The 12,218-nt window shown below is 41.6% G+C and overlaps 1 protein-coding gene across 2 annotated transcripts; it reads left to right on the top strand.

The window, feature by feature from the left end:
* Nucleotides 1-1,055: 1,055 nt before the first annotated feature.
* On the top strand, nucleotides 1,056-12,106 carry SUV39H2 (SUV39H2 histone lysine methyltransferase). Of its 2 annotated transcripts, XM_021300597.2 has the most exons (7): nucleotides 1,056-1,196; nucleotides 2,068-2,213; nucleotides 3,501-4,172; nucleotides 5,955-6,101; nucleotides 7,542-7,671; nucleotides 9,046-9,161; nucleotides 9,893-12,106. In XM_021300597.2, exons 1-6 carry the CDS (start codon nucleotides 1,178-1,180, stop codon nucleotides 9,153-9,155), a joined length of 1,224 nt encoding a protein of 407 aa, XP_021156272.1. In that variant the 5' UTR covers nucleotides 1,056-1,177; the 3' UTR covers nucleotides 9,156-9,161; nucleotides 9,893-12,106. The 2 variants fall into 2 exon arrangements, with proteins under 2 accessions (XP_021156272.1, XP_005512114.1); XM_005512057.3 differs by having other exon boundaries at nucleotides 9,046-12,106.
* Nucleotides 12,107-12,218: the final 112 nt, after the last annotated feature.

Below are 12,218 nucleotides of genomic sequence, written 5' to 3'. Positions count from 1 at the left end.
GTAAATAGTTTGCCAGTTCCTGTGTGAAAACTTCTAAAAGGGGTCTTGGAAAACCCTAATTCTGGTTCTGTCATGACAGTGGAGTCCCACAGCCCTTGTATTTATAAATACAAGTAAAGAGACATGTAAGTACTAATGAGACATCTGTAAGGGGTGTTTTGTTGTGTGTTGCTGCCAATTGGTGAGTTTATGGGGCTCAGGGCTAACATGAAAGCTGTATTAACAGGAAACCCCTGTTCTGAGAAGTGTGCTGTAATGAGAGGGGTTTTTTTAAAAAAAAAAAAAAAAAAAAAAGTGTCTGAAGCCTTTCTTTGTAGTTCCCACTTCCAGCTCTGTGGCTGGTAGAATGGTGAAGGATCTAAGTCTGTCTGGTGCCCTGTGCTTACCCTGTACCAGGCGCTGCCACCTCAGCCAACACTGGAAAAGAATCACAGAATGTCAGGGATTGGAAGGGACCTCAAAAGCTCATCCAGTGCAATCCCCCCATGGAGCAGGAACACCCAGATGAGGTTACACAGGAAGGTGTCCAGGCGGGTTTGAATGTCTGCAGAGAAGGAGACTCCACAACCCCGCTGGGCAGCCTGTTCCAGGCTCTGTCACCCTCACTGAGAAGAAGTTTCTTCTCATATTTAAGTGGAACCTCCTGTGTTCCAGTTTGTATCCATTGCCCCTTGTCCTATCATTGGTTGTCACTGACAGGAGCCTGGCTCCATCCTCCTGACACTCACCCTTTACATATTTATAAACATTAAGTCACCTCTCTGTCTCCTCCAAGCTAAAGAGCCCCAGCTCCCTCAGCCTTTCCTCACACAGGAGATGCTCCACTCCCTTCATCATCTTTGTTGCCCTGCACTGGACTCTCTCCAGCAGTTCCCTGTCCTGCTGGAACTGAGGGGCCCACAACTGGACACAATATTCCAAATGCGGTCTCACCAGGGCAGAGTAGAGGGGAAGAACTTCTCTCGATCTAAGAGACCTAAATAGCTCTGAATTTCGCCTCGCCTCTTTCCAACCTCTGTCACCGCCGTCACTCTCACGGGAACTCCCGCTCTTCCCCTGCTGAGGCGGCCCTGCCGCGCTCCCTTCCCGCCAAAGCCCCTCGGGCGCGCGCGCGCGGGGGGAGGGGCCGCGCTCTCCCTTTGCCCCGCCCCCTTCCGCAGGCCGCGGCCCCTCCAAGATGGAGGATTGGCGAGGAGGTGAGCGAGAGAGCGGCCGCGGCGACTCGGGCCGTGGTGGAGGCCGGGGCCGCCCGCAGCGCCGCGCTCGGGCCTCCCCTCCCTTCTCCTTGTGCTGGGTGGGCCCAGAGGGAGGCCCTGCCCGCTTCCTTGCGGGTGCTCTGCCTGGGAGAGGCGGTGTGGGGGAGGGCGGGAATGTGCCTGAGGTGAATATGGGGGTGGGCGGGGGGTGCGTTGAGGCGCTGGGGGGGTGTCCGTCACCTCCCCGCTTTCCCCAGGGGGCTGCTCTGCCGCGGGCAGCGCTTTCTGGGCGGGTGCTGAGGCCGCAAAGGCCCCGCCGAGCCCCGGGCCGAGCCCCGGCTTCACCCGGCAGAGCTTCCCGGGCCCGGGAGGAGCCGCCGGCCCGGCCCGGCCTGGCCGCTGGGCGCTGCCCTTTAAACCCGCCCGGCTGGCGGGACCGCGATCCTTCTGGAAGGGCGCTGGGGATCGCTTCTTGCGTCGTCCGCTCTCCATGGTTGCATCGCAAGTGCTCGATGACACTCGACTAACTACAGATATTTGGCGGGCTCGTTAAAGAATGGAGGTTTCCTTGTCACCCTGTGCTTTGGTTGTGGGAAGATGATTCGGTTCTTAGTGCAGCTTTCACCTGTGAAAGTCTCTGCCCTCCAAAATATTCATTCTTTATAGGTATACGTACTCTACAAAATAAAGGTGCAGTAAGGGAATTGTTGACGTTTTCCGCTTTGCTTGTTAGGGTTGAGTTTGTGAGATGCTGTAGTTGTGCAAGACTCGTGGACTGTCACAAATAATGCGGGGACTCTGGGATAAGGCGTAATGATTTAAATTTAGCTGAGACATTAAATAGGATTCTTTACCAATTTTCTTATTGTAGCCTGGTATGTGCCATGTCTAGCTTCACTTGAGACCCTCCAAGAATTATGTAGGAAGGAAAATCTCAGATGTAAATCCATTGGAATCACCAACAGGAGTCTAAAGAGTTATGAGGTGGAATATTTGTGTGACTACAAGGTAGAAGAGGTAAGAGAAACACAGACCAATTTGATCACTCTTTCAGCTGAAATTTGGAAGTGAGCCAAGGGTAGTTTTGCTCATGACATGAAGTAGCAGTCTGTGAGGACGAAGCTGTTGCTGACGTCAAATTAAACTTCTTTTAATCTTTGAACTGTAAACAGAAAGTGGTGTAACGACTGCTTTCGGAATGTTGAAGGAAGGTCTTTTTCTGAAATTACGGAGATGTTAGAATATTAAATGTTTCTCCTTTGCATATCTAGAAGTAAAGCAAAATGCTGATGCTTTTAGGCTGTAGCTTGGTATGTATTACGATGCTTCTCCTTTATTTGCAGGTAACAGTCTATATTTCTGTGTTGACTGTTGTAGTCTGATGAACAGTTAGGGCCACGTTCTGCAACTGAATTCCTGCGGCTTGATCATGCCCATGAAATTCAGTCTCAGGATTTGGCCTTTTTACAGTGATTTGGCCTTTTTAAACAAGTGCAAAATGTATGCTTCTTGACTATAAATGCAAAATTGCATGTTTTGAATGGGTTACTTCTTTGGGAGGATGGTTGATATGACTTTTTAGAGATTTTGTTCGTTAAGTTTAGAATTTTTTTTTGTTCCATATGCTGTACAACCGCAATCTGCTCCTGCATACGAGTCATACAACTCGTTAGCATAACTTCGGTAACTGCTTTAGCAAACAAGCCTCCTCCAATTATTGTTAGCGATCAGAGTTCATCTCAGCTGTTTATTTCTTTGCCCCTAGATATGACACAAAAAATATCCAAACTTGTGCTACAAGTTGGAAAAGCTGTTTGAAAGCTGGAGAGGGACTTTTTACAGGGGCGTGTAGTGATAGGACAAGGGGTAATGGCTTTAAACTGAAAGAGGGTAGATTTAGATTAGATATAAGGAAGAAATTCTTCACCATGAGGGTGGTGAGACACTGGGCCAGGTTGCCCGGAGAAGCTGTGGATGCCCCATCCCTGGAGGTGTTCGAGGCCTGGCTGAATGGGGCTCTGAGCAACCTGGTCCAGTGGAAGGTGTCACTGCCCATGGCAGGGGGTTGGACTAGATGATCCTTAAGGTCTCTTCCAATCCAGACCTTTCTGTGATGAAGTTAATTTGCAAATGCAAGTCCAAATTTCTCTCTTTCTCCCCATTTGTAATTGTTATGGGAACATGAAGACCCTCTGCACTGTGTTCCATTTCTTAACTCCAGAGCTCTTGTGTTTGTCCATAGGGCCTGTGATGCTGAATTGCAGCAAAATGTGGCTAAATCTGTATCTGTTTCTGTATTTCAAGGGCACAGAATACTATCTTGTGAAATGGAAAGGATGGCCAGAATCTTCAAATACTTGGGAACCTCAGAAAAATCTGAAATGCCCATTGCTCCTTCAGAACTTTCTTAGTGACAAGAATGAATACTTGTCTCGGGTGAGAGAAGGCAAAGCATTGAAAGTGAGAAACCATGTTAAAGCTTTGAAACCTGCGGTTGCAGATTACATTGTAAAGAAGGCTAAGCAAAGAATAGCTCTGCAGAGATGGAAAGAAGAACTCAACAGGAAAAAGAATCATAAAGCAATGATTCTGGTAGAAAACACTGTGGATCTTGAAGGCCCTCCTTTAGACTTCTACTACATTAATGAGTATAAACCTGCTCCGGGAATAAATGTAATAAATGGAATAACGACTGGCTGTGAATGCACTGACTGCCCTGCTGAGAAGTGCTGTCCAAAGGAGGCTGGATTTATTTTGGCTTACAATAAAAGAAAGAAGTTGAAAATCCAGCCCGGTTTGCCCATCTATGAGTGCAATTCGTTTTGTAGGTGTGGGCCTAACTGCCCTAATAGGATAGTACAGAAAGGTACACCGTATTCTCTGTGCATCTTCAGAACTAACAATGGCCGTGGTTGGGGAGTAAAAACCCTCCAGGAGATTAAAACCAACAGTTTTGTGATGGAGTATGTTGGAGAGGTATGTATTTATGGCATATGGATTAATTATTTACAATAAAGGATACGTTGGAGAAAATGTTGATGAGCTTTCTCTCAGTTTTTAATGCTTCTTGACTTCTACTCTATAATTGATAAGTCTACTTTTGAGTAGAGAAATACAGTAAATAAACATTCAAGATGACAGCAAAATTATGTTGTCCAGAACATTCTTCCATTCCAGAGCAATCATAAAAGGTTGATTGTAAAGAGAATACTTGTCTTATGTGTCACTAAACAATTATTTTAGATATGTGCTGTAATAGTGTATCTAAAGGCAGGTCTATCTTTTCTTTTATATTCATTCTTCACTGATCATCTTTATTATTGTAGATCTTGCTGTTCCCCAGGCACAGTTCTTACCAAACTCCCCACCCAGTCTCTCAGTCCCTTTTCTGTTTTGTCTGAACTTTTAAGGTAATATTTTCAAACATATTTAGTACTTTTGATGAACAGCAATAATAAGACTTGTAGTATGGATGTCATTTGTTTACTCAATCTCATACTATTTCAGACAGAACTTTTATGCTATAAAATACAGACTTTGAGTTACTCTCAAGGTGTTGTTTTTATTTTTACTTTTTATTGCCCTGTGTTTATCTGGTCCAGCCTCTGTTGTACTTCAGGGCTCTTTACATCAATAGCTCCTGGCACCCCCTTGGATCCAGTTGATTTGATTGTATTCCTGCCACAAATCCACCCTGCTGCTAAGGTGGCTCAAAATAATTTCTTCTGTCCCTTCATACAAATTATTATGGTCTTCATTGTATTTCTTCCATGCTTCTTGCCCCAAATCTTTTAACTGTGTATGTTCGTATCTTTCTCATAAACATACAAGAAATCAGTTATTCAGAGTGTCTGTGTTGAGGGATTAATGTGGAAAGATGTTGATGTACTTTTGTTGTTTAAAGGAAAGAGTGTGTGTTTACCCTTTCACCTGAATCTACATATTCCCTACTGCTAAATAAGTTCTCAACTCTGATCTGTGAGAAGGATTTTAAAGGTGTTTTTTTTTGCCCAGTTCCACCACATTTTGTATGTCTTGCTGCTGAATTGGGATTACTGAGCCTGCACAACTGATTATATTTAACATAACAGGCTGCAGATGAAGTTGTTTAAGCTGTTGCTTCTGTCAAAAGTGACTTTAGTTCTTGTCTTCCTTTGGGGAGACTCTAGATTTCTACCTTGTGTTAGTACATACTAGACTAATTGCATTGATTCAGCTTGGTGATGTATCTGTCTGAATTATTATGAATAGGATCTTTCATTGCAGTCAAAAATACCAGGATGAGATGCTTCTGGGGAGGACGGAGATGAATACTGGACTGTAAATGTGACTGGGTTGTAAAGACTGATACCTGTTGATCTTCATCTCTACAAAGGGAGAAAGTTGAAACTTTATGTGACGTAAACAAGGCTTCCTGGGTCTAAGGAAAAAACTGTGTGTATGGAAACTTCAAGTAGAAACAGCTGATTGTATCTGTCATCATTAAAACTCTTCATAGAAGGTGCTGGTATTTTTCTGGAGACAAGGTAGTGTCGTTTATCAGCTGTAGACAAATCACATCCAGAGAAGCCGAAGTCACTAATTAATCTAGCTGTATGTATGTATTCTTCATTAGAGGTGGAATGCTATTTCAATATCAAAAAGCAAATGTGGTATTTTTTTACTAACTAGATTTTTCTAATTTGATTGTGGCTTTTGTTTTAATTTAGTAATCGTTAATAATATGATGCAGGTTGTTTCTTTTTTCTCTTTTTCTAGGTGATTACAAGTGAGGAGGCAGAGAGACGAGGCCAACTCTACGACAACCAGGGAAATACATACTTGTTTGATTTGGACTATGACTCAGATGAATTTACAGTAGATGCAGCTCGATATGGAAATGTGTCCCACTTTGTCAATCACAGTGTAAGACCTTGTTTTGTATACTAAGAGTTTGGAAAATTATCCTAATTGTGCCAGAAATATCTTCTATTGTAAACATTTTCCTACCGTATTCACAGTTTTTTCTGAAGTAGTTTGTTTCCTGCCAGCACAGCCCAGTCAATGAGATGACATAATAAATAGATGATATAATAAATAGAACGGAACAATTAACCTTACTCTGAGTAGGAATACCTACACAAATCTGGGAATAAGATGGTACCCGAAGAGGGCATCTGATAGGACTGGGGTTGTTACTGAATCTGCTGGTTTTAGACAATTAAAATAGGGTTGGTTTTCCAAGTAACTAAAAGACCTAATATGCGAGAAGTAATTAATAAAATTAGTGAGGAGTCAAAGACGAAAGGAATTGATGCATTATTTTCATCCTACAAACACTGGTAAAAAATGAAAATCCCTGTGCTTTCTTTGTTATCTTTTTCCCTCCTAAATCTAAACTTGAAAGACAACTCAGAAGTAAATTTTAAACAGGAAATTTTTGTAGCGTTTTGTTTCCTATTCAACTGAAGTACCTAAAGTGAGGAGGCTGAACTGCATTTGTAAAGATTCCTGAACTAAAAATTATTATTTCTGACTGATGTAATGTTTGTGAGGTACATAGTCAGTGTTAGACAAATACAATAGATTAATATCTTCATGTGTGTGAGCTGATGATGGTTGTATTTTATGTGGGCTTGCCAGGGAGAAGGATAAAGAAGAGTTTTAATGCCAATTGTTCTTCACTTTCGGAAGTGGGAGTGAAGTATTCTCACTCTTCAGTGTAAAGTTAAATATCTGACTTCACTTCTGATTCCTTAACAAGGGAATTTTACTGTTACAGACTAAAAAGCATGCAGAGTTTAACAAATTGTCTCGGTGACTTCTGACATTTAATCCAGAAAAAATGATAAAGCAGTTTCTAGTTCCCGCTTAGTGTCCTTGACTCTCCTGCTGCTGCCCAGCCCATAGCAGGTAATTTGGAAGCCAAGCAGGTTAGCAATTGAAAATAGATTTTTACGCATAGTTTGAAAATATTTCTGGCCTGCATATATGGAATAAGGAGCGTTTGTGTGGCCTGAAACACTAGGTTGTGGGGTTTTTTTTCAACTTGAATTCTTTTTGTGGGTTTTGTAGGTAAATATTAACCTCTGAATGTAGCTTTAATTGCTTTGTCATCTTTTTGAAACTAGTCTACAAACTGTGTAAAGGTTGCTGTCTTGAAAGGCCTCGACTAAGCTATGAGTGTTCTCCTTTAATGCTATTTCAAGAATGTAATTTGTTGATTTCAGAAGATAATTTCAGACTTCTGTCCCTGGGAGAAGAACCAGTTCTTCCTTTCCTGTGACCTTCCTCTACCTAAACACTTCAGTGAAACTTAGCCTGCATTTTTTTGTAACGGAAACTACATTAATTTTTGCCTTACAGTGTGATCCAAATCTTCAAGTCTTCAATGTGTTTATCGATAACCTCGACTTGCGTCTTCCTCGTATAGCGCTGTTTTCTACACGAACCATCAAGGCTGGAGAAGAGCTAACCTTCGACTACCAGATGAAAGGTGAGCAGATTTTGAAACTGTATTTGCAGGAGGTTTGGGGCATTGTTGGGTTTTGTTGCAGCTTGACTGATTATAGCATTTTAGGTCAGGCCCTGCTTCTCTCTGACACAGCTCTGTGGATTCTAGAACATCGATGTGTGGTGCAGACAGAGCGCACCCAGGAGCTTTTGTGTGCACCTCTAGTACATTATCTCCTTCAGTGCCCCTAGCTCAGCAGCAAGGGGTTGTGGCTGGAATGTCTGATGAGGCAAATTATTTTGAAGATTTGTCACAAGAGTGCTCAAAAGAATGGTCAGGCTACCATTAAAAGCAGCTTTCCTTTATTCAGATTGGCATTTCTGGTAAACTGCTTTCCAAGTAATCTGCTAGTGATAGTTACAAAGATAGTGGTCTAAGGCACCAGAGGTTTGTCTCTGAATTCTGGTGGTTGTAGGTCCTGTAGTAAAGATATAAAGGACAGTCCAAAGTTTACTATTGTTTTGTTGGGTTGAATACATTGATCGTTATGCAGAGACTTCAGGAAACAACGATTTTGGTGAAATACTATCGGCTCTTTATTAATTAAGAAAGACCAGCCGCTTGAGGGAGGTGGTAGAGTCCCCATCATTGGAGGTTTTCAAGATGAGATTGGACAGGGTGCTAAATAACCTCATCCAGGTTCCCTTTCCCAGGAGAGGTTGGACCAGATGATCCTTTGAGATCCCTTCCAACCTGGGCCATTTGATGGTTCTTTGATCTTCCGTTCAATGTTCAAGGCCAGGCTGGACAGGGCTCTGAGCAACCTGATCTATTGAAAGATGTCCCTGCCCGTGGCAGGGGGGTGGGCTGAGATGGTCTTCAAAGGTCCCTTCCAACCCACACCACTCTATGACTACTTTTTTTTTCCCAGTACAATAACAAAGGATTGAGGTTTGCTGGCAGGGGTGTTGTGTGTGTCAAACTTTACGTGCAAACCATTTATCCACAACAGCAACGTACTGTTTGCCCTGCTGTTTTCTGTTCGGGGAAGCATCTCTTACACTCCAGAGCTGTACCTCGTTCTTGTGGAATCTCTTTAAGTCCTGACAAACTGATCATACTTTGGTCCTTAAAACTCCTCTTTTTTTGTGGTGTCTGTGACACTAACATACAAGGCAGGCGGTGCTCCCAGCTGCCCAGTGTGGATACAGACCTGAGGGTACAAGGCCCGAGTTTAAGATTTGGATGCTGTCCATTAGGTGTTGTGTAAGCATGGGTGTCAGTAGAATTTGAGTAGAGCTTTACACACATTTCTTTTAAGAACTGGGGTGGTGGCTTTTTGAAGCCATTTGAATAACTAGTGTGGTTTCAATCTGTCTTTTAAAGTGTCCTGATTTGTGTTTATCTGTGTCACAGGTTCAATAGATCTGACTTCAGACTCTGCTGATAGTCTCAGCCCATCCAAAAAGAGGATCAGAACTGTCTGTAAATGCGGAGCGGTGTGTTGCAGAGGTTATCTCAACTGAGTGCGGGTATCCAAAGTCACAAATACTTTGTTCTCTTTTAAATGTGTTTTAAGAAGACTCTTCTTACACACAGATGTTCAAGTATTCTTACATCTAATAAGTACACTGAAAAAAAGCATTACATTTGTAATTGAAATGACATTGGCCAAAGAAAGAGATGTCGTGTTTCAGGCAAATACAAAACTGAAAATGGGGATTAAAAATTGATTTTTCTTGAACTGTTATGTAGGAAGCAGCAAAATGTGTGTTAAGAAAACTCTTTAAAATGTATTTTGAGTATTTGATTGTGAGCTTACAGCCGCTGGTTTCAGTGGGATAAAATAATGTTACATATTTTCTGTACCTTGAAAAGTGTTGGAGACATTTGATTTGGATCCTGAATTATAGCTGTTTTTTTGCCTTTTATTTTTGGTGTATAAAGAAAAGCTTCAAGACATTAGCAATAACATTTATGGCACTGGGGTGAAAAATAAAGGACAGCCATGGGACTGTCTAAATGAAGGTTCACAGGAATGCAAATCGTAAAATGTCCATTGAACTCCATGCAAGTAAAGCAAATGGTTTTCACAGATTCCAGATACAAGGTTGAGGTCTCGAATGTTTTTAGCGGATGTTGTGTTATTTACAAGTTTTATGATATTTTTTTAAATTGATTTTTAGTTAGGATGCTGTAGGAGGTCTGCAGTTCTACAGAGCGTTTGTAAATATGTAACATACGTTGTTTGCTTTCATTGCAGAAATTCGGCAGTCATTGCTGAAACAAATCACTGGCTACAGTTTGGATATAGGTAACAAAAGAATAGGGAGAGCAGCCCGTTGTCTAACAAAGCTGATGCATTGTGGAGATATGCTCAGTTATCCGTTAGGTGCAAAAATCCCCTTGGAGTTTATTTGTATTCACAATATTAAGTTTTTACATACTGTGACTTTTTTTACCTAGTGACAGACTTTTCAGATACTAGGCCTGTTTTTTCTTGTTGCAAAAATGTTAACTTCAGTGAAGTTAGACTAGGAGGGAGTTTACCCATTTGCTGTAGACCTTAAGATGTTCTTGAATGTAAAGCCTGAGAAATGTACTGTTCTTCAGCTGCTTGAGTCGTCTTGAATTTCTTTTTGTGATACCCTAAAGTTGTCTCGATCTGTATGTGAAGTTTTGCTTGGCTCCAAAAATGCCGAAGAGCAGTTGAGGCAGGTTAGGAGTGAAATTACAGCCAAGGTCCAAGCTCCAGGGGTGACTAAAGTGCTTTATTCTCATGGAGTTAAAAGCTTGTAAAACTTGCATATCGCTTACAAATCATGTAAATGTTGACAGGGTCGGGCAGAAGAATGTTGCTCCATGAATGGATGCTTCCTAAGTGGCTGCTAGCTATGTATCATAGGTCAGCTCGTTACCTTTATAAGGTGCACAGCTGTTGGCTCAGGTGAATGAAGTCAAGTACCCAGCATATAAGCGTTTACCTAATTTGTTAACAAATGCCTTAAATTCCATCTTTACTAGCACTCCAAGAAGAGTGTTTCAAAGGATAGTACAGGTTGTTTGTTTATTAAGAAGCACAGTTGCATTTGCACTTAAGATCTGGCTCTTTGGCGGAAAGCGAAGTTTTAAGATGCTACTGGCCAAAATCGGCTTCAAGGTTGGGTTGAAGAATGGGGGCCATTGAAAGTGCTGTGTAAGTTTTGTAATCTACGAAGTGTTGAAATAGATACTTTATATTGTTTAATGTAGAAAGTTTGCTTAGATTTTAAAGTGTTTGACATTACCAGGCTCACCTACATCCACACACTTGGATAAATGCTGAATCTAGTCTATTTTTATCATGCCATATCCCTAATGATTTCTTTTTTATATATATATATAAAGTCAAAGTGGAATGTGGAGCTTTAATATTAGCAAACTCTAGATGATCGTACATCATTTGGAGTCATTAGTGCTTTCTTTTGCATGTGACCTGACTTGGCAACACGTTCCACAGGGGGGGATCTGCAGTCTCCAGCTCCTTAATCTGCTGCAGGTTCCCTGTGGCTACAGGATGCTGAGAGTGTCTGTGGCAAGAAATGGATTCCTTACCAAAACAGTTTGTCTGGCCTCTCCTGTACGAGATGGCACAGGGCTGGTTCGACACTCTTTTTGTCTGTGTCCATGCCTGGTTTCATTTTAAATTGCAAGTAAATGCATTTTAAAAAAATAAAAGTCTTACTAGTTGTACCTGAGTTCAGTATATCTGCCTCTTTCCCAAGGCAGCGTTGTTGCCACCAGCGCTGGAATGACACTGCTGTTCTTTGAGGAGATGCGTGTTACCTCTTGCACGATACATAAAGGACCGTTAATTTCTGTTCTGGGAGGTAACAGCACTTGGTGTTTATCTGAAGTAAACCCATGTATCCAGTTTCCAATTTAGAGCCTTGAACAGTATTTTCTATTTACATATTCACAATGCATTTGGATTGCAGTCAATTAGCTTAAAGTGACACTGTGTCACTTTTAAAAACTCCTTTTGCAGTTTTTATGAGTTTGGGGGAAAGTTGCCAAATTAGAAAAGGAGAAAAAGCTATTTGCAGTTTCTTAAGCAGCCTAAACCAGCCGTGCTTCTGCCTTTGGTTTTGTGGTCTGTTAGCACCATCATGGCCACCAGTTCAGTTGTGTTTATGCACTTCTTAAGAGACTGGTAACCTGTGATCTGTCCTTCAGCTGTTCTTTGTTTGGTGGGTTTTAATCTTTTGTTTTGGTAGCAAAACTAAGTCTGCAAGATCACCTGTAAGAAAAGCTATTGTCTATTTATTTAATCTCAAAGTTAAGTCGATCTTTTGGTTATTTCTAATGTATGTTTTAGGATTGTGTACAGTAGAATATGCAGTTTATAAGCTCAGGAACATTTTCTTTTCATAATGTGTGATCTCTAGTATCGCTACCTTCCTAGAGTTTTTGATAAAATAAATTAAATTTAGTTTTTTGCTTGTTGTTGTCATTCTTAACCAAAAATAATGTATTTTAGCCTGTCAAAATTAGCTGTAGAATTTGCTTTAAGACTGCAGCCTCTTAATTCCTGCCCTGCACCCAAGGTT

This window comes from Columba livia, chromosome 1, assembly GCF_036013475.1.
Source record: "Columba livia isolate bColLiv1 breed racing homer chromosome 1, bColLiv1.pat.W.v2, whole genome shotgun sequence".
Taxonomy (NCBI): Eukaryota; Metazoa; Chordata; class Aves; order Columbiformes; family Columbidae; genus Columba; species Columba livia.
The sequence above is the reverse complement of the archived record's forward strand: the minus strand, read 5'-3'. Positions and strand labels throughout refer to the sequence as shown.

Excerpts from the sequence above, each read along its gene's own strand:
- SUV39H2 (XM_021300597.2), top strand. Across the intron at positions 2,214-3,500 it reads GTGACTACAAGGTAGAAGAG|GGCACAGAATACTATCTTGT; the intron begins GTAAGAGAAACA and ends CTGTATTTCAAG. Across the intron at positions 4,173-5,954 it reads TGATGGAGTATGTTGGAGAG|GTGATTACAAGTGAGGAGGC; the intron begins GTATGTATTTAT and ends CTCTTTTTCTAG.